The following is a 23,038-nucleotide window of genomic DNA, read 5'->3' on the forward strand; positions in this document are numbered from 1 at the left end:
AACAGGGGACATAACAGATTAAAACAGGGGACATAACACATTAAAACAGGGGACATAACAGATTAAAACAGGGGACATAAAATATTAAAAACAGGGGACATAAAATATTAAAAACAGGGGACATAACAGATTAAAACAGGGGACATAAAATATTAAAAACAGGGGACATAAAATATTAAAAACAGGGGACATAAAATATTAAAACAGGGGACATAAAATATTAAAAACAGGGGACATAACAGATTAAAACAGGGGACAAAATATTAAACACAGGGGACATAACAGATTAAAACAGGGGACATAACAGATTAAAACAGGGGACATAACAGATTTAAACAATGGACATAACATATTTAAACAGGGGAAACAACAGATTAAAACAGGGGATATAACAGAGTAAAACAGGGGCATAACACATTAAAACAGGGGACATAACAGTTTATATGAAAATTTTAGAGTTAAACGATTAAAAAAACAAAAGGCATATTTAAAAATCAATAGCTATTATTTTAAGTTTTTTTGGTTAATTAAAACATGCTTAGTTAAAAAAAAATTGAACAACCTAAACCCAATTTTAACATGCAGTTAGGCTATACAAATACAAGCAAGAGTGCAGTTAATTAGCGATAAACGTGATACATAAAAAGTGAAGAAAAATTTGTTAGGATTTACTTCAAAGAGAAAAATCAAAACGCGTATATTGTAATATTTTATTTTAAAAATGGGATGATAAAAAAGTTATTAAAAAATGGAAGCATTCCACGCTTGAAATAAATAGCTGAAAGTTATTTACGCTGGTTGTTTTATTTTAAATGTTTTACATCAATGTAAAACTTTATTTCCCACACATCATTTACCGTAAGACTATCTGGCAACTTCCTCGTGTTCAGCTGGTTGGTCGTGGGACATAAAATATCATACATGTTTGGGTTTTATTTTTTAGCATCTTAGACAGGGCTTTATGGTATCATTGTTAGGCAGTGTTTCTTCCAGACTTTTTTCTCCGGAAGAGATGCCTGGAAGAAACTCTGCTGTTTAGGGCGTGCGCTAGAGTTAGGAATAGAGTCATGGTTAGAGTCAGAGTGGGGATCAATGTTAGAACTGAGGTGGTGATACAAAATAGTGAACCACAAGCAGCTTGCTCATGTTGTGTTAAAAATGTCGATGTTTCGATTGGGATGTTGATTTTGTGCTAAAAATGTCATGTTTTAAATTGAGAAGTTTGTATTAGAAATGTCATGTTTTAGATGGAAAAGTTAATGTTGTATTACAAATGTCATGTTTTAGATGGAGAAGTAGAGGTTATATCACAAATGTCATGTTTTAGATGGGGAAGTTGATGTTGAGCTCATTAGCCCATCTGTGATACTAATTGACACTCTAGCGCACAATTAGTTAATTTAAAAATTCGGTATAGTCTGATTCTGTCATCGGTTGATCGATTGACTGGTTAATTCCATTGTAGAATCCATTGGTTGATTTAATAATAAATTGATTTCTTTGTTCGATTAGTTTGAGATGACTATGATCGAAGCCTGATCAATAGTATTGATGAGTTGTCATGACGACGGCTTAACAGAAGACAGCACCGACGGGGGCGTTTCCCGACTTGTCTGCCCAACACAAAAGAGGCGTTAAGAAGGACAACTCTCTGGGTGGCGCCAGGGGAGACAATACAGTATTGGCGCGATGAACGACAACCCTGTCTACTTCTGTAGAACTAGTTTTCTTTGAAAAAATTAAACATTGTGTAGGTTTATTCTTGGCGTAGACGATGTGGCGTAGGTTAGGGAGAGCTGGATACCATTGTGACACGATGCTTGATATCATTCTCACTACATATTTTAGACTAATTAGAAGATACTATGTGGATAAAGTGCTACACTCTCCGACTAAATAAAAACATGTACTCGGCTCATACAAGTTTGAGCCGTCCACTCCCCGGCTCATTGAGGCAAATCAGCAAACGAGACACAAATTTGGTGTTCCAGACAAGACAGTCTAAGACATACGGACGTTAGCAGTGACACGCAGGCTGATGTGGCATCTAAATGTCAAATGTTGCTCCATACAGCCGCGAGATTCGCCTGTACAAGCCCTTGCTTTAGTCCGCTGTAAGAATGTAACAAGATGGATTTTGGAGTTGTCGTTCCTTGTGCGTTTTTGTATTTTAAATTTTCATTGGACAAATCTCCATTCACAGCTTTCCATTACCATATTTACGCTGAGCATGCGCAGCTGATGTTAAAATTTAAACTTAAAGACCAAAAAAAAAATTAGAAATAAAAAGGACGTTAAGACGCAAGGGGAATTGGCCATTGCGAGATTGGGCTTTGTTTGGGGCCTGGTTTGCAATTTAAATGGGAGGCATTTTTGACAAATGGACATTTTCGATTTGGGTTGACGGATGTTGGGGTTGGGTTGACGGATGTTGGAATTGGGTTGACGGATGTTGGAATTTGGGTTCACGGATGTTGGGGTTGGGTTGACGGATGTTGGGATTGGGTTGACGGATGTTGGGACTGGGTTGACGGATGTTGGAATTTGGGTTGACGGATGTTGGGGTTGGGTTGACGGATGTTGGGATTGGGTTGACAGATGTTGGGATTGGGGTGACGGATGTGGGGATTGGGTTGACGGATGTTGGGATTGGGTTGACGGATGTTGGGATTGGGTTGACGGATGTTGGGATTGGGGTGTTGGGATTGGGTTGATGGATGTTGGGATTGGGTTGACGGATGTTGGGATTGGGTTGACGGATGTTGGGATTGGGTTGACGGATGTTGGGATTGGGCAGATTTTTGTTGAGCTGGGTCAACGTAATGATCAGATTAGGCTAAAGATGGTCGAGTTATTCAGAGCGTAAAATGATAAGAATATTCTGCTGTTTGAAGCACGCAGTTCAGCTGTCCGGAGCGCATGAATTTCTTCAAAAAAAAGTTCAGCTATTCGGAGAAACATTCAGCTGTTTATTTTGGAACCTGAAATAGCAGAGGGGCCTTATGAGATGGTAGTCCTGTGATTATCAACTCCGTGTTTGTGTGTTCCAATAAAGCTCGGCTAACAGTGGTACGCAAATGTTCCAAAACGTTTCAGTTGGAATGAAAAGGAATTAGATCTATTGATTTAATTTTTTTGACGGATTGTGGTGTTGCATCTTGGGCTGAAGAAACGAAATTCACGAGGAAGACCCGTTTCGGTTCAACAAGTGGACTCGCTAGCACCGCCATCTTATGCTATCTTGTTAAAAGCTTAGTGGTGTAAATATAGAAGCAAAAGGGTTAAAGCAGAAGAAATGGTTAGAAAAACGGGGTGGGGAAGTAAAAACCTGGGTACAGGCAGGAGATGTGGGGGAGATAAATAAGGGGAGATAAATGTGTAAATCTAAAGCAGGGAGGTAAGTTATAAATGTATTTAACTGGGATTAGTTTTAATCAAAACAACAATTCACGGTGAGTCGAGTATTACAACAAGATTATTACAACATTTCTAATCTTATGCTGACAAAATCGATGAAACTATTTAACCCCCCTCCCCCCTTTCATAAGCTTAATTGTGGGCAGAGTTAAGCCCCCTTAAAGTTTAATCAGAGTGATCGGCCTTTGATGAGACGAATGAAGGGTGCGATGCCCGTGATGGGGACAATGACATGACGTCACACACCTGTTATGTCGTCTTTGGATTCGATTACCACAAACTCATCCTGGGCATCGCGGTTGAGTGGATCTGAAAATAGGTCACATTCAGAGAATTGGCATCACGTGTTACAACATTGGTCAGAGGGCCGGGTTAGTTCTGGTTGGTTGGTTACAGGAACAGGGGGTGAAGGAGGGGGTGTGTGCAACAAGTAAACAATGAATAGCGGTATGATTAGGTGTGAGAGTGTCGTATATTGCTTGGATTTTTTTCAGCTTAATTCAGTAGTGTGGAGGTTTTCTGTTGTGACGCACCAGTGGTCATGTCACGCTCCACTGGACACCTTGACCTGCACACGATATGTCTGACAGACCAGTTGAGACTCGAGCCAAAACCGAACAACTCACCTGAGCTAAATCTAATTGTAATTTTTTTTTTCCTGGGCCATTGGACGAGCGTCACAAACAATGTCTCAAATTAACAACACACGTATGTGGTAGGTCTACATCATTTTTAAGTGAGATTGGAAGACGTTGAGATACAATTAATGTCGCAATTTTTAAACACGAATACATGGTACATATACTTTTTAAGTGCTAGTGGACGAGCGATACAATCAAAGTCGCAAAATCTCAACACAAACACGTATTACATGTATACAAACACATTATATATATATATATATATATATATATATATATATATATATATATATATATATATATATATATATATATATATATATATATATATATATATATATATATGTAACGAGACTATTTGCCTGTAGCGCCAAATGTTAACGAGTTCTGCTCGACAACGCCAAATGTTACCGAGTCTAACCACTCATTCTACACAACATCGACCACAGTATAGATACTCGAAGATGCAGGTTCGCTATTGATCCTTTTATTACATGAATCAAAGAAATGCTTCACAATAATATACTGAATCAAAAGGAATGCTTCACAATAATAGTTTGAATCAACTGACTCCCAACAGTCCTCACTAGTCTTCATATAACTGAATACACATGTCTATCGTCCTTCTTAACACAATATAACCAACTTGATACTGCCACACAGACTGACTGATCGAGAGAGAGAGAGAGAGACTGAGACAGCGAGCTCAGCCGTCGCCTTCCTTATATCCCCTTCGTATTCGTATTCGTATTCGGTTCTATCATAGTCGTAATCGTAATCGATTCTAATCGTTGCATCAGAATGTTAATTACGCCGCTTCTGTCGTACAGTCCGATTAATATAACATCTGCACTGTTTCATCAGCCAAGTCGTGTCAAAGTTGACAGCGCTTGTCGTATCCTTCCAAACTACGCCGTGGCTTTATGATCGTTATCAGTTGGCTTATCAGTCCAACACCTGCACTATCGCGTTCTCAACAATAGTGACTAGTAACTAGGCCCACCCTAGTTACATCCACCGCCGCCTTTTTTTGTGTGTTTTCAACCACAAACAACGCTTGGTAGGTGCACTTCCTAAATGTCCATCGCACCATCGTAAAAAAAATTTATTGTTCCACTCACTGTCAATGTCGTCACATTCGTAAAAGATTGACAGTTATCCCTATTTCACATATCCAATGTGTCTACATCATCTTCCTCAGACACAAAACAGTTCTAGAATTCACATCCACCTTTTTTCGTTTGGTGCCTTCACCAGTTCACTTTTATGACTTTTTGAACAGTCTGTTCTCATACCAGCGCGACCATGAAAGAATTGATGGTTGCTGACAAAAAATTTCGTATTCTTTCTGTTTCTCAAACTTCTCCGCGGACCACTTATCTGATGGTCTACTGTCTCCCTGCTTCTGGGAGGAACGGGATCCTCTTCGTTGCCGTTATCCTCCACTTGTGTCTCGCTGTTGTTCTCTTGATGGTGACATGGTTCCGGGATGGGTATGTGAATTTCCGTTATAGTTTCCGGTTCCCTAATTGTCTTGGGTTTCCTTGTGTGTAACTGCTCTTCTTGACTATGACAATATTTCTTTAATTGAGCAATATTCGCCCACCGATCCGGTTTGGCGTGATCGATGGGTCTTATCTTAAAGGGGCCACCTGCTACTTTAGGCATCTCCACGACTTGCCATATCTCCTGTCCCCAGAGATCGTGGATTTTGTTTCTGCCTAACGGGTGGCTACGCAGTAATACCCTGTCGTTCAGTTTGAGTGGCGGGTCCTTTGTCTGTACCGGCGGTTCCCTTCGCCGTGCTTCATGTTCTAGTCTTTCCTGTACTACCCTGTACATTTCTCTAATTCGTCTCATATGTTCATTCACATATTCCAGTGCAGTGTATGAGCCAGTCATACTTTCCTTTTTTCCTAGGAACAAGTCAAGAGGGAGTCGAGCCTCCCGTCCGAACAGCAACATGTGTGGCGAAAAGCCGGTTGTGGCATGGGGGGTGCAGTTGTATAGATATACCAACTCTGGGAGAAAATCAGGCCAACGTTTTTTCTGTTCAGGTTCTAGCGTACGCAGCAAATCATGCATGCTGCGGTTGAACCGCTCGCACTGTCCGTTTCCTTTCGGATTAAATGTGGTTGTTCTAGATTTGTTGATCCCGTAGTGGCTGCACAGTTGGTTAATTACTTCTGACTCGAAGGCCCTTCCTTGGTCAGAGTGTAATTGTCTTGGTATGCCATATTTGATGAACCAATGTTCTATTAAGACCTTTGCCACTGTTTTGGCAGTCTGATCTCGTGTGGGCACCGCCACAGTCCATTTGGTGAATACATCAGTCATTACCAACACATGTTCCGTCCCATCCGATGATTGCTCCAACGACGTAAAGTCCATAGCCACAATCTCTAGTGGTTTTGTCGCTAGTAGGTGTCCTGATGGCTGTCTCATTTTGACAACTGGCATTTTCGCATGCTGACACCTCACACAAGCCTCACAATGGCGTTTGACCTCCATTTCCATATTGGGCCAGTAACACCTCCGTCGTAAAATTTTGTGCGTCCTGTCCTGACCCTGGTGTCCTGCCCTGTCATGTGCCAACCTTAGCACTTCTTCTCGTAATTGTCCAGGCACCACCACCTGGTGTATTGTCCCGTCTATTTGGTCATGAATTCTCCGCATGAGAACACCATCCTTTATACTGAGACGGTTCCACTGACTCAGTAGTTTCTTTGTTTCCCGACCAAACTGTTCTCTTTCCCTTTTTCCTGGGAATTTTTGTTCCTGGACGTATTTCAATAGCGGCTGTAACCCGCTATCCGTTCTCTGGGCATCTCTTATCTCTTTGTGATTAAGGCAATTAAAATCACCGATGTCCATATGTCCGGGCTCTGTGGAAATGTGCTCCACCCCGGTCTGTCCGTTTTGCATCACTCGCCTTTCTTTGTCTATCATTTCTTCTAGTTTGCCAACACTGTTCTGTTGTCTAATATTTTTATTTACTTCTTCCGATAACAGACACTTTAAAGATGAACATTTCTCCTGTGCTTTTAATTTGCATGAACTTTTCCTATCCAGTTTCCTGGTTAGACTTTGAATTCCTTTATTAAGTCTACCAATTTTCTTCTTATCATCATTTTTCTCTACCAACAAATTGTTCACTTGAAACTTTTCAACATCCAAGTTCATTTCACAGTTCATTTTTTCTATTAGTTGTGTTTTACCTTTCTTTTCCTCCTTACTGTGTTTCTGTGTCATTTTGTTTACTAAGTCATAACCTCGCCCCTCTGTAGCCCTGACCTGCCTTACAGAGGGCGATCGTTTCATCGGACAGTACCGTGCCATATGTCCGGTCTGTGTGGATATGTGCTCCACCCCGGTCTGCCCATTTTGCATCACTTGCACCCCGTGAGGGATATCTGTTGACGCTCTGACCTCACATATTCCTGTCAGCGTTTCTTCCTCATCGCCCGGTCTCTCGTAAGGATTCCTTGATAACGCGTCAGCATTACCATTGGACTGCCCTGGGCGATATTTTCTCTCCAGGTCAAAGAGTGCCAATTCTGCTGCCCATCGCTGTTCGATGGATCCCAGCCTTGCTGTGATTTGAAGTTCTTTTTCAATATCTGATAATTTCTCTTCAAGTCTTGTTTGAGACTCTTTCATTGTTTGTCCCATTTTGTTTCTTAAGCCATAACCTCGCCTCTCTGTAGCCTTGCCTTGCCTTACAGAGGGCGATCGTTTCACCGGACAGTATTGTGCCATATGTCCGGGTTGTGAGCGGGACAGGCAAATTGGTCGACCATCAGCCGTCCACCGGAGCGATGGACCGGCGGGTCGCGGCTGTCCAACCTGTCTCTGTTTTGTCCCGTTTTTGCCCTGATTCTCAGCTGTTGACCTGCTTTGTAACCTCTCCAATCGTTGGTCAACCTTATCCAGGTGGGCCAACAGTTGAGCCATCATGGTTTCCATCGTGCCGGTCCCTGTGGGTGGGGATTGTTTCTGTTCCGGCACAGAGACTTTGTCTACCGAACAGTTCGATTGGTCCTCATTCTCGGACCTGCGGATCGCTGAGTTCCTGACCTGAAGGAAGGTCAACTGTGGGTCTTTGTAGACCTCTTCTTTCAAATATCTTCTTGCCATAGGGGTCGCCAGCCCCTCGATAAAATGGTCCCTCAGCAGGCGCGCATCTATGTCGGGTATTTTGCCTTTTACAGCTTCAAAGGCCCCGTTCATTCGGTGTGAATACTCCATCACACTCTCCGCCATTCTCTGCTTTATACCTACAAACACCGACAGCAGTTGCGATCCCGACCGTCTCTCCCCAAAGGTCTCCATAATTAGATCCAGCACCTTATCTGGATCTGATTGGATGGTTTTATCGTGGCATTTGACCTCTGCCCTAACCATCTCTCCTATACTGCCCATCAGCAGTCTTAATCTTTCCTCTGGTGACATGTATCTCGAGGCCCAGGCAGCCCTGACCTCTTCACTGAACCTGTTGGTTAAGGTTGGATCACCGTCCCCGTAAAATTTGTTAATGTGGGACTCACTGGGCAGGACCACAATATGGATCGGCTTTTTGTCCAAATTTTGTCCTGGTCCCTCTGGAGGCAAAGGGTCATCCTCACCGTTGCCTATCTCTGGGCTATCTTTATCTGGCTCAGATTGTTGGGCCAGCAGGAGTTTCTGTCCCTTTCCGATATCTAAAATACCACTCCCGCGTCTGCCATTCACATTAAGGAAAAATGTTGCAGCTATGCAGCAGATAGTGTTGCCCAACAGGGAGATCATGACACATTTCCAGTGTCTAAGAGTTACATCTATATCTTGGTTGTCATCTTTGCCTAGTATTTGTCCCACAACCAAGTTGGAGATACCAATGCCAATTATCTGGATGCTGGTGGTCAGCCCCATAGCTGTCCCCAGGGTGGCTGGTGCTACAACTAGGGGTATACTGAGCCACATGCTTGCAGCAGCAAAAGAGCATGTGACACCAAGCCAGAATGATAATGAAAGGTGTCTCATCTCTGTTCTTTTCAATTTCCTCAATTCTGATTTCAGTCTTCCCTTTTATTTATTCCCTTCAAATAAAAAAAGACCTTTCTTACCGTGTGTGTATGAAAAAATTTTCCTCGTTCCTCGATTTTCACTGTTCCTGAATGTTCTAATTCACACACACACTAAACACAGTTATGAACAAGGTTGACTATGGGTGCCTAAAGCGGCAAGTCTAGTTGAATTCATCCTGTCCGCAGCGCCAAATGTAACGAGACTATTTGCCTGTAGCGCCAAATGTTAACGAGTTCTGCTCGACAACGCCAAATGTTACCGAGTCTAACCACTCATTCTACACAACATCGACCACAGTATAGATACTCGAAGATGCAGGTTCGCTATTGATCCTTTTATTACATGAATCAAAGAAATGCTTCACAATAATATACTGAATCAAAAGGAATGCTTCACAATAATAGTTTGAATCAACTGACTCCCAACAGTCCTCACTAGTCTTCATATAACTGAATACACATGTCTATCGTCCTTCTTAACACAATATAACCAACTTGATACTGCCACACAGACTGACTGATCGAGAGAGAGAGAGAGAGACTGAGACAGCGAGCTCAGCCGTCGCCTTCCTTATATCCCCTTCGTATTCGTATTCGTATTCGGTTCTATCATAGTCGTAATCGTAATCGATTCTAATCGTTGCATCAGAATGTTAATTACGCCGCTTCTGTCGTACAGTCCGATTAATATAACATCTGCACTGTTTCGTCAGCCAAGTCGTGTCAAAGTTGACAGCGCTTGTCGTATCCTTCCAAACTACGCCGTGGCTTTATGATCGTTATCAGTTGGCTTATCAGTCCAACACCTGCACTATCGCGTTCTCAACAATAGTGACTAGTAACTAGGCCCACCCTAGTTACATATATATATATATATATATATATATATATATATATATATATATATATATATATATATATATATATATACAAGCACATGGTACATTTATACAAACACATGATACTTATATACAGACACATGATACATATATACAAACACATGATACATATATACAAACACATGATGCATATATACAAAGACATGATACATATATACAAACACATGATATTATTATACAAACACATGGTACATATATACAAACACATGATATTATTATACAAACACACGATGCATACATTTTCAATGCCAGTGGATGGCTCTCCAATTCAACCAATGTCGCAAATAAAAATAAACCGGTAGTGATCTCCCCTAAACTTTCTCGAATATTCTTATATAAAACAACAGGGGATGGGAACTGGGGATATAGTTATGATTTTCAATCCATTTTAAATACTTAAACTTTTAAAAATAGAATAGAATCTCATAAAAAAACAATTGCGCACCAAGCGAACGCCGAATAAAGATGTGTATAATAGTGCGCAATATTATTAGTACTTTATAAATTTACATGCGTTTTTTGAAAAATCGGAAATAGCGTAAATTAGTACTTCCGGTAAACGTTAATTACTCAAAATTTGACAGAAGGTAGAGAATTAGATCTTTTACTTACATGTGAAATTTCATTTATCTATCTGAAATAGTACTCAAGTTATAGGCTTTTGAAAAATTCAAAGTAGAAAAAGTACCACTTCCGGTTATCGGAAATCGCTCAAAAGTTGATACGGATCTACGATTTTGATAAAATACTTATATATGAAATTTCATCAACCTAGCTGTAACGGTACTCAAGTAATCGTGTTTACACACAGACAGACAGACAGACACACACAGACATACGGACAAGATTGCAAAATTATGTTTTTCCGTATCAGTGAGGTGTAAAACGTCGAGATTTGCAAAAATCTCGATTTTTTTTTTGCACGATTACAAGATTTTCTCTATACTTCGTATATACGAGAAAGTAAAATCAACGTATAATGCGTTCTATGTTGTAAGGTGTAATGTGTAACATAGCAGATGACTGCTACATACACAAAACAAGACATTCGTTAACAAAATAACATTTTAAAATGAGTAGTTAAAGCGCCGAAAACTTCCATATCGATTGCTTAAAAGAAAGTTTGTGAAGAAAGTGTATTTAAAAACGACTTTTTTAATCGCTTTAAACAAGGGACTTGTGTCAATCTCAAAGAAAATCAATGCATCCCCTAGTCCTGTGTAGGGTGTAGGGGATTGGAAGGGGGGGGGGGGGGTGACTTAAAGACCACGACTATAGGTGGGGGTGTCAGGTGATTATGCCACTTGGGGTGGTGTAGGTGATGGTGTTGGTGATGATGTTTGTGTTGGTGATGGTGTTGGTTGTAGTGGTGGTGGTAGTAGTGTTGGAGTGACCACAGCCATCCACATGTGGTAGTGCTGGAGTGACCACAGCCATCCACATGTGGTAGTGCTGGAGTGATCACAGCCATCCACATGTGGTAGTGTTTGAGTGACCACAGCCATCCACATGTGGTAGTGTTTGAGTGACCACAGCCATCCACATGTGGTAGTGTTTGAGTGACCACAGCCATCCACATGTGGTAGTGTTTGAGTGACCACAGCCATCCACATGTGGTAGTGTTTGAGTGACCACAGCCATCCACATGTGGTAGTGGTGGAGTGACCACAGCCATCCACATGTGGTAGTGCTGGAGTGACAACAGCCATCCACATGTGGTAGTGTTGGAGTGACCACAGCCATCCACATGTGGTAGTGCTGGAGTGACCACAGCCATCCACATGTGGTAGTGTTGGAGTGACCACAGCCATCCACATGTGGTAGTGCTGGAGTGACCACAGCCATCCACATGTGGTAGTGTTTGAGTGACCACAGCCATCCACATGTGGTAGTGCTGGAGTGACCACAGCCATCCACATGTGGTAGTGCTGAAGTGACAACAGCCATCCACATGTGGTAGTGCTGGAGTGACCACAGCCATCCACATGTGGTAGTGCTGGAGTGACCACAGCCATCCACATGTGGTAGTGTTTGAGTGACCACAGCCATCCACATGTGGTAGTGCTGGAGTGACAACAGCCATCCACATGTGGTAGTGCTGGAGTGACCACAGCCATCCACATGTGGTAGTGCTGGAGTGACAACAGCCATCCACATGTGGTAGTGTTGGAGTGACCACAGCCATCCACATGTGGTAGTGTTGGAGTGACCACAGCCATCCACATGTGGTAGTGTTGGAGTGACAACAGCCATCCACATGTGGTAGTGTTGGAGTGACCACAGCCATCCACATGTGGTAGTGCTGGAGTGACCACAGCCATCCACATGTGGTAGTGTTTGAGTGACCACAGCCATCCACATGTGGTAGTGCTGGAGTGACAACAGCCATCCACATGTGGTAGTGGTGGAGTGACCATAGCCATCCACATGTGGTAGTGCTGGAGTGACAACAGCCATCCACATGTGGTAGTGCTGGAGTGACCACAGCCATCCACATGTGGTAGTGGTGGAGTGACCACAGCCATCCACATGTGGTAGTGTTTGAGTGACCACAGCCATCCACATGTGGTAGTGTTTGAGTGACCACAGCCATCCACATGTGGTAGTGTTTGAGTGACCACAGCCATCCACATGTGGTAGTGCTGGAGTGACCACAGCCATCCACATGTGGTAGTGTTGGAGTGACCACAGCCATCCACATGTGGTAGTGTTGGAGTGACCACAGCCATCCACATGTGGTAGTGTTGGAGTGACCACAGCCATCCACATGTGGTAGTGGTGGAGTGACCACAGCCATCCACATGTGGTAGTGTTGGAGTGACCACAGCCATCCACATGTGGTAGTGTTTGAGTGACCACAGCCACCCACATGTGGTAGTGTTTGAGTGACCACAGCCATCCACATGTGGTAGTGTTTGAGTGACCACAGCCATCCACATGTGGTAGTGGTGGAGTGACCACAGCCATCCACATGTGGTAGTGGTGGAGTGACCACAGCCATCCACATGTGGTAGTGTTGGAGTGACCACAGCCATCCACATGTGGTAGTGGTGGAGTGACCACAGCCATCCACATGTGGTAGTGTTGGAGTGACCACAGCCATCCACATGTGGTAGTGTTTGAGTGACCACAGCCATCCACATGTGGTAGTGGTGGAGTGACCACAGCCATCCACATGTGGTAGTGGTGGAGTGACCACAGCCATCCACATGTGGTAGTGGTGGAGTGACCACAGCCATCCACATGTGGTAGTGTTGGAGTGACCACAGCCATCCACATGTGGTAGTGTTGGAGTGACCACAGCCATCCACATGTGGTAGTGGTGGAGTGACCACAGCCATCCACATGTGGTAGTGGTGGAGTGACCACAGCCATCCACATGTGGTAGTGGTGGAGTGACCACAGCCATCCACATGTGGTAGTGTTGGAGTGACCACAGCCATCCACATGTGGTAGTGTTGGAGTGACCACAGCCATCCACATGTGGTAGTGGTGGAGTGACCACAGCCATCCACATGTGGTAGTGGTGGAGTGACCACAGCCATCCACATGTGGTAGTGGTGGAGTGACCACAGCCATCCACATGTGGTAGTGTTGGAGTGACCACAGCCATCCACATGTGGTAGTGCTGGAGTGACCACAGCCATCCACATGTGGTAGTGTTGGAGTGACCACAGCCATCCACATGTGGTAGTGGTGGAGTGACCACAGCCATCCACATGTGGTAGTGTTGGAGTGACCACAGCCATCCACATGTGGTAGTGTTTGAGTGACCACAGCCATCCACATGTGGTAGTGGTGGAGTGACCACAGCCATCCACATGTGGTAGTGGTGGAGTGACCACAGCCATCCACATGTGGTAGTGGTGGAGTGACCACAGCCATCCACATGTGGTAGTGTTGGAGTGACCACAGCCATCCACATGTGGTAGTGTTGGAGTGACCACAGCCATCCACATGTGGTAGTGGTGGAGTGACCACAGCCATCCACATGTGGTAGTGGTGGAGTGACCACAGCCATCCACATGTGGTAGTGGTGGAGTGACCACAGCCATCCACATGTGGTAGTGTTGGAGTGACCACAGCCATCCACATGTGGTAGTGCTGGAGTGACCACAGCCATCCACATGTGGTAGTGTTTGAGTGACCACAGCCATCCACATGTGGTAGTGCTGGAGTGACCACAGCCATCCACATGTGGTAGTGCTGGAGTGACAACAGCCATCCACATGTGGTAGTGCTGGAGTGACAACAGCCATCCACATGTGGTAGTGGTGGAGTGACCACAGCCATCCACATGTGGTAGTGCTGGAGTGACAACAGCCATCCACATGTGGTAGTGTTGGAGTGACCACAGCCATCCACATGTGGTAGTGTTGGAGTGACCACAGCCATTCACATGTGGTAGTGTTGGAGTGACCACAGCCATCCACATGTGGTAGTGTTGGAGTGACCACAGCCATCCACATGTGGTAGTGTTGGAGTGACCACAGCCATTCACATGTGGTAGAGAACACATACGCACGTGTTGTTAAACAGCACCGGCTCACAAGGAGGACAGTATTCTAAAAATAGCATCAGATAAAATCCATCGATTTTTTTACTGGAAGATTTTTTTTTCGCTGTTTATACCATTTCGGGGTATGACATTGTAGTTTATTGTTTGTTGTTTTATTTTAAAAACGTTGCAGCTGAATGTATAAACGTTGGTTAATTTAAAGTCCAAATTCTCCATGTGTTATGAGCGATTCAAATGGTGTTTATTAATAACAATTTTAAGACGACAGGTTTTTATTGCATGATACCATATGTTTACTAATGATCACAAGATGCCATTAATTGGGAGAATGTCAATGTTGTGATGTCATCTTCCTACATCACAGAGGAGCAGGGTTGGTGTGGGTACCTGGCCACAAACACCCTAACCACGGGAACAATATTTGATGAAAACTGTTTTAAACATACATGGTGTATGTGGGGTGAGTGGTTCACAAGACGAGCTACAACTTAGGAGTCACTTTTTCTAACAGCGAAATGCGCTTAGCTTGAGGGAGAGAAAAGGGAAGAGAGAGGGAGAGAGAGGGAGGGAGAGAGGGTTAGAGAGAGGGATGGAGAGAGGCTTAGAGAGAAGGAGAGAGAGATAGGGAGGGAGAGAGAGAGGGAGGGGGAGAGAGGAGAGACTTCCTGTATTTGAATAAAGTTGCTGCTCGTAACAGATGTTCAAACCATTTGGATGTGTTCAAGCTAATGTTACTTGTGTGTGTGTGTGTGTGTGTGTGGTTGTGTGGGTCTCTGTGTGTGTGGTTGTGTGGGTTTTTGTGTGTGGTTGTGTGGGTCTGTGTGTGTGGTTGTGATGTAATCATTAACATACACCGGTCTACGTTGTGTGATGAGTGGCATAAAATGGTCGCTAATTGTGTCTTGTGGGTAATCAATGATCTCTATTAGTAGAGTTGTATACAATGTGTGTAGGCTCGCTTTTTTCGTGCATCTATCCGGGGAGGGGTATGGGAATTGCCCCCCCCCCTTCCGGCGCACTTCACTGCCCCCCCCCCCCCGACCAATTTTTTTTTTAAATATTAAATTTAAATAGAAAAAATATATTTTAACCAATGTCTGCCGTCCTCCCCCTTGGAGGTTTTAAGTGCCCCCACCCCCGAAAAAATGTCTAAAAATAACCCTTAGTGTGTGGTATAAATTCTATTTAATCATTCGACTAATTGAGTCATGCGACTTATTTAGTCGCGCGCATAGAGTCGATGTATGACGACGGACATGTATGTAAAAGTGTGGGGAGGACGCCATGTACGGCAGACGTGAGGGGGTGCAGCACGGCAGAGGTGAGGGGGTGCATCAGATATCCGCGACCTGATTGTGTTGGTCACGAACCTCATCCGACCCTCGCCAACTCTCGTCAATGGTCGACATGTGAGAACAACATAGATCTACATCAATTTAAGCGGTAGGGGGAAATACAATACATTCTGTGCTGGGGTATTAAATGTAGACTAGTAATTTTTTTTAAAGGTTGAGTATTAAATGTAGCCTAGTATTATATCAATAAAAGTTAAGTATTAAATGTAGACTAGTAATTTTTTTTAAAAGGTTGAGTATTAAATGTAGCCTAGTATTATATCAATAAAAGTTAAGTATTAAATGTAGACTAGTAATTTTTTTTAAAAGGTTGAGTATTAAATGTAGCCTAGTATTATATCAATAAAGGTTGAATATTAAATGTAGCCTAGTATTATATCAATAAAGGTTGAATATTACATGTAGCCTAGTATTATATCAATGAAGGTTTATTAAATGTAGCCTAGTATTATATCAATAAAGGTTGAATATTAAATGTAGCCTAGTATTATATCAATAAAGGTTGGGTATTAAATGTAGCCTAGTATTATATCAATAAAGGTTGAATATTAAATGTAGCCTAGTATTATATCAATAAATGTTTATTAAATGTAGCCTAGTATTATATTTTTAAAAAGTTGAATATTAAATGTAGCCTAGTATTATATCAATAAAGGTTGAATATTAAATGTAGCCTAGTATTATATCAATTAAGGTTTATTAAATGTAGCCTAGTATTATATCAATAAAGGTTGGGTATCACATAGTGATTTTTATCGTAGCAAATATTAAGAACTTAAAATGGTCTGATGAAATAAGCAGATATATAAACCTCAGTCTACCTGTATCTCTAGTCTACCTGTATCTCTAGTCTACCTGTATCTCTAGTCTACCTGTATCTCTAGTCTACCTGTATCTCTAGTCTACCTGTGTCTCTAGTCTACCTGTATCTCTAGTCTACCTGTATCTCTAGTCTACCTGTATCTCTAGTCCACCTGTATCTCTAGTCTACCTGTATCTCTAGTCCACCTGTATCTCTAGTCTACCTGTATCTCTAGTCTACCTGTATCTCTAGTCTACCTGTATCTCAAGTCCACCTGTATCTCTAGTCTACCTGTATCTCAAGTCTACCTGTATCTCTAGTCCACCTGTATCTCTAGTCTACCTGTATCTCTAGTCTACCTGTGTCAGGTGACCTTGCCCTGATATACGGATGTCTGGGGTGTCTGTAGTTTGACAACCACGGAGATTTATTCATGTTTTACACAATAGAATCGGTCGGTGGTCCGGAACATATTTACATTCAGTCATCTGAGCAACAATCGTGCGAACCATTTAAAAAAGTCTACTTAAACTGAATGTGTATGTTTGTGTTTAAATGCTTGTGATTGTATGTTTGTGTTTACATGCTTAAGCTTGAATTGTTGTTACTTCTATAGGAGTGTGCAGGTCTATTTCAGTGTGTACCGATGTCTACAGCTGATGTAGTTGTAAACCGGTTAACATATTAAAGTCTTCATCCTTTGTTTACAAATAGTCTATCCTCTTTATTTTCATTTTTTACATATAGTTTGTATTCTTAACTTTAAATGTAGAGTCTATCTTGTTCACATCCCTGCCACCTATCTGTTCATGTATTCCTAACAAAGTACAACCTCTTCGAACTCAAGTAAAAAACTTTTAGAATTAGTTTTACTAGCTCCCTCCGTACAGCCCTGCCCCCAACCTCCGTACAGTCCTGTTCCCAACCTCCGAACAGTCCTGCTCCCAACCTCCGTACAGCCCTGCCCCCAACCTCCGTACAGTCCTGTTCCCAACCTCCGAACAGTCCTGCTCCCAACCTCCGTACAGCTCTGTTCCCAACCTCCGTACAGCCCTGTTCCCAACCTCCGTACAGCCCTGTTCCCAACCTCCGAACAGTCCTGCTCCCAACCTCCGTACAGCCCTGTTCCCAACCTCCGTACAGCCCTGTTTCCAACCTCCGTACAGCCCTGTTCCCAACCTCCGAACAGTCCTGCTCCCAACCTCCGTACAGCCCTGCTCCCCTGCTCCCAACCTCCGTACAGCCCTGCTCCCCTGCTCCCAACCTCCGTACAGCCCTGCTCCCAACCTCCGTACAACCCTGCCCCAAACCTCCGTACAGTCCTGCTCCCAACCTCCGTACAGCCCTGCTCTTAACCTCCGTACAGCCCTGCTCCCAACCTCCGTACATCCCTGTTCCCAACCTTGGTACAGCCCTGCCCCCAACCTCCATAAATCCCTACTCCCAACCTCCGTACATCCCTGCTCCCCTACTCCCAACCTCCGTACAGCCCTGCTCCCAACCTCCGTACAGCCCTGCCCCCAACCTCCGTACAGTCCTGTTCCCAACCTCCGAACAGTCCTGCTCCCAACCTCCGTACAGCTCTGTTCCCAACCTCCGTACAGCCCTGTTCCCAACCTCCGTACAGCCCTGTTCCCAACCTCCGAACAGTCCTGCTCCCAACCTCCGTACAGCCCTGTTCCCAACCTCCGTACAGCCCTGTTTCCAACCTCCGTACAGCCCTGTTCCCAACCTCCGAACAGTCCTGCTCCCAACCTCCGTACAGCCCTGCTCCCCTGCTCCCAACCTCCGTACAGCCCTGCTCCCCTGCTCCCAACCTCCGTACAGCCCTGCTCCCAACCTCCGTACAACCCTGCCCCAAACCTCCGTACAGCCCTGCTCTTAACCTCCGTACAGCCCTGCTCCCAACCTCCGTACATCCCTGTTCCCAACCTTGGTACAGCCCTGCTCCCAACCTCCATAAATCCCTACTCCCAACCTCCGTACATCCCTGCTCCCCTACTCCCAACCTCCGTACAGCCCTGCTCCCAACCTCCGTACAGCCCTGCTCCCAACCTTCGTACATCCCTGCTCCCAACCTCCGTACATCCCTGCTCCCAACCTCCGTACAGCCCTGCTCCCAACCTCCGTACATCCCTGCTCCCAACCTCCGTACAGCCCTGCTCCCAACCTTCGTACAATTCTGCTCCCAACCTCCGTACAGCCCTGCTCCCAACCTCCGTACATCCCTGCTCCCAACCTCCGTACATCCCTGCTTTCAACCTCCGTACAGCCCTGCTCCCAACCTTCGTACAATTCTGCTCCCAACCTCCGTACAGCCCTGCTCCCAACCTCCGTACATCCCTGCTCCCAACCTCCGTACATCCCTGCTTTCAACCTCCGTACAGCCCTGCTCCCAACCTCCGTACAACCCTGCTCCCAACCTCCGTACAACCCTGCTCCCAACCTCCGTACACCCCTGCTTCCAACCTCCGTACAGCCCTGCTCCCAACCTCCGTACAACCCTGCTCCCAACCTCCGTACATCCCTGCTCCCAACCTCCGTACAACCCTGCTCCCAACCTCCGTACAACCCTACTTTAAACCTCCCGTTATGCCGTCAACTAAACAGCCAATTGAACTAAATCAAAGCCAACACTAGAACTGAATTGAATGGAGTCTAACAATGCTGAATTTTTTATCAACTTGGCAGTCTGTGAATGTGGGGAAGGTCGGGGGAAATCAATAAACATCAGATGAAGCTATTAGATCGATTCAAAGTCTAACACGACGGACAAAAATTATTTTTGGTAGGTTTGGTAAATATGGGCTAACTGTAAGAATTGGGTAACAGTAAGAATAGTCTAACAGTAAGAATAGTCAAATGGTAAGAATTGACTAATAGTAAGAATTGGCTCAGGGAAAGTGTCGGCTAACTGTAAGAATTGGCTAATAGGCAGATGCCTGCCTACCCTTCCCCCCCCCCCACTTTCTCTACTCGTTTTTGTATTTCTTAATCCCCCCCCCCATCTTCCTTGTACCTCCAACCATTCCCTCCTACAAACATTCCCCAGTGTTAAAATATTCCCTCCTACAAACATTCCCCAGTGTTTAAAATATTCCCTCCTTTTAAGCACCGCTCATACTTTCCTAAGTACCTACTTCTGCTCAGCTAGTGTTATTAATTGTTAATATTTCTAACTTTTCTGGGGGGGGGGGAAGACGGGGGTCTATTATTTTTAATCAGTCGGAAATGTATCGAAACAAAGACAAATGGTACAAGTGTTTAATTGGCTCAATGTTCAACCATTGTAAAAAAAATTGTGATGCTTGATGTGGTATACTAGATATGCGTAGTATTTCGAAAAAGGAATTGAAATAGTTGGGAATGATGAGTTTATGATTTAAGTATATTGAAATGGTGTATACATTTTTCCATTATATAAAATGTATAGTCCAACTACAGTAGCTAAGGAGAATCCATACAGTGATTTGAGTTCGTTTTATTTTTTAGAGTGACACAAATTTATATTATTTTTTCAAGAATGATAAAACTTTTTCCTAAATCGCTGCTTCGCACAATAAATATTCTAAAACTTATTTATAGATACACTTAGATAAGTAACTTTTACGTACAGTAATATAAAATTATTTTAACAGTTTAATATAGAGTGAAAACCTAATCTAAAATTAAATTAAATTACAAAACAAAATAAAATCAATACCATACGCTAAAACGGTAAAATATCGTAAGTTTCGGTAATTACCTTGACCGCGGCCTGCGTGTGTACAGTGTTGACTAGACTGGGTCCTCTAGCCAACCAAACGGTCCCTTTTGTTTTTACACGAACGGAAGTTTGAACAACTAATGCACGCGCGGTCAAAAATAGAATACTGTAGCCTCTTCCCCAACTAGTAAAACTCGGGTCTGACTGCGTTAAATATGTATGTATATACTCGAGGATAATAGAATACTGTGAAAGGTTAGCTCATGTAGAGGAGGCATTAGGGGGTGTTCACATTGTACTACTGGGCTGTAGTCGTTTTCTTGCTGTATCAGTTTTCTACACTGTGTATCAATGTGTGTTGTTTACGGTGTATTTATACCATGGGCGGAGCTAAACAAGATTAGAGGGGTCGATCTAGTCCCAGGGTCATCTAATCCTAGGGTCAGTTAATCCTAAGGTCAGTTAATCCTAGAGACATCTAATCCTAGGGTCAGTTAATCCCTGATTCAGCCAATCCTAGGGTCATCTAATCCTAGGGTCATCTAATCCTAGGGTCATTAATCCTAGGGTCATCTAATTCTAGAATTGGTCAATACTAGGGTCATCTAATCCTAGGGTCAGTTAATCCCTGGTTCAGCCAATCCTAGGGTCATCTAATTCTAGGGTCATCTAATCCTAGGGTCAGCTAATTTTAGAATTGGTCAATACTTGGTTCATCTAATTCCTAGGGTCAGTTAACCCTGGGTAAGCTAGTTCTACAGTCAGCTAGTTAAGGGTTGGAAAGATTATAGCTAATAATTAAAAAAAAAACTCCAATGAAGTATTAACAATACAAACATTTAAGCATTAGCATACACATTTTTAATATCGATACACAATCTTAGTATTAACAATACACAAATCAACAACAACACACACTCACACACACGCACGTAACTTCAACAAAATCACAAATTAAATATCATCAACCACACACACACACACAGACACATTAAAATTTAAATATCAACCACACTAAACTGAAAAAACAGACATCAACCGCCACTTAAGTTATCCCCACCCCCTTGCCGTAAGAGACGAGCCTATTAAAGTAAGTACCAAACCGACTGATGTTACTAATGTTACAGTTGATCCGGTCAGCACCGAGTGATTTCCCGCTTCATCTTTTAACGTCTGCTGCACCGAGGGGTTAACACCAATCACAGACGGCGTCTGGCAGAGTCGGAGATTAAACGTCAGATTGGCAAAAATCTGGCTAGTGTCCTGCCCGGGGTAACAGTCGAATTATGTGCGGTATGGATTATGTCAAGCCGGCGTGAAGCGTGCCGCCCCCGTCTCTTACATGCCGGCATGAAGCTACGTGAAGTGGTGTAGCTAGGGATGGATGGTTTGGCGGCCACCCCGGGCGCCGACCTTAAGAGGGCGCTAAAAGGGGCAGATATAACTATATATATATATATATATATATATATATATATATATATATATATATATATATATATATATATATATATATATATATATATATAAATGGGATATAAATAGTCCGCCCCCGGCGCCGGAATAGGTCGCTATGACTGTGTCTACTTGCCGCCCCCGTCACTTACAAGCCGGCATAAAGCCTACGTGCCGCCCCTGGCATTGACCCAGCCGCACCAATCGATAGACCCTCCCCCCCCCCCCTCCTTCCATCCGCCTTCTGTCAGGACTCTTTCATTTCCTTATGTAATACTTCACTCGTTCGGTAGCTCAGCCAAAAATCTAGCTCTCAAATCTTTAGCTCTCACAGCTTTCTCTTTGAATCACACACATATATATATATATATATATATATATATATATATATATATATATATATATATATATATATATATATATATATATATATATACATCTCCGTTATTTCTATTCGTTAAATTGCGTAATATGTAACTATTTTTTACTTTCTCGTATATACGTAGTATAGAGAAAGTCTTGTAATCGTGCAAAAAAAAAAAAATCGAGATTTTTACAAATCTCGACGTTTTACACCTCACTGATACGGAAAAACATAATTTTGCAATCTTGTCCGTATGTCTGTGTGTCTGTCTGTGTGTCTGTGTGTCTGTGTGTCTGTCTGTCCGTGTGTAAACACGATAACTTGAGTACCGTTACAGCTACGTTGATGAAATTTCATATATAAGTATTTTATCGAAATCGTAGATCCGTATCAACTTTTGAGCGATTTCTGATAACCGGAAGTGGTACTTTTCCTACTTTGAATTTTTCAAAAGCCTATAACTTGAGTACTATTTCAGATAGATAAATGAAATTTCACATGTAAGTAAAAGATCTAATTCTCTACCTTCTGTTAAATTTTGAGTAATTTCCGTTGATTGGAAGTAGTAATTTACGCTACTTCCGATTTCTCAAAAAACTAATGTAAATTTTAAAAGTACTAATAATATTGCGCACCATTATGCGCTTTTTTATTTGGCGTTCACTTGGTGTGCAATTAATTTGTCTACGAGATTTTATTCTATTTTTAAAACTTAAAGTATTTAAAATGGATTTAAAATCATGTCTATAGCCCGAGTTCCCATCCCCTGTTATTTTATATAAGAATATTCGAGAAAGTTTAGGGGAGATCACTC

General features: G+C 43.0%; 1 protein-coding gene across 6 annotated transcripts in view; it reads right to left on the reverse strand.

Moving 5' to 3' along the window:
• LOC131946727 (guanine nucleotide exchange factor DBS) overlaps positions 1 to 23,038 on the reverse strand; it is a 96,793-nt gene that overhangs the window by 54,536 nt on the left and 19,219 nt on the right. For 4 of the 6 annotated variants that reach the window (XM_059307652.1, XM_059307647.1, XM_059307646.1 and 1 more), the window contains one exon: positions 3,664 to 3,726. The exons of the other annotated variants lie outside the window; for them this stretch is intronic. In XM_059307652.1, the coding sequence (XP_059163635.1) occupies positions 3,664 to 3,726 (63 nt within the window). The remainder of the gene's footprint in view (positions 1 to 3,663; positions 3,727 to 23,038) is intronic. 6 annotated transcript variants of the gene reach the window in all.

The sequence above is a fragment of the Physella acuta genome, unplaced genomic scaffold (assembly GCF_028476545.2).
Source record: "Physella acuta isolate Inbredline_101_S28 unplaced genomic scaffold, ASM2847654v3 ptg000569l, whole genome shotgun sequence".
In the NCBI taxonomy this organism is placed as follows: Eukaryota; Metazoa; Mollusca; class Gastropoda; family Physidae; genus Physella; species Physella acuta.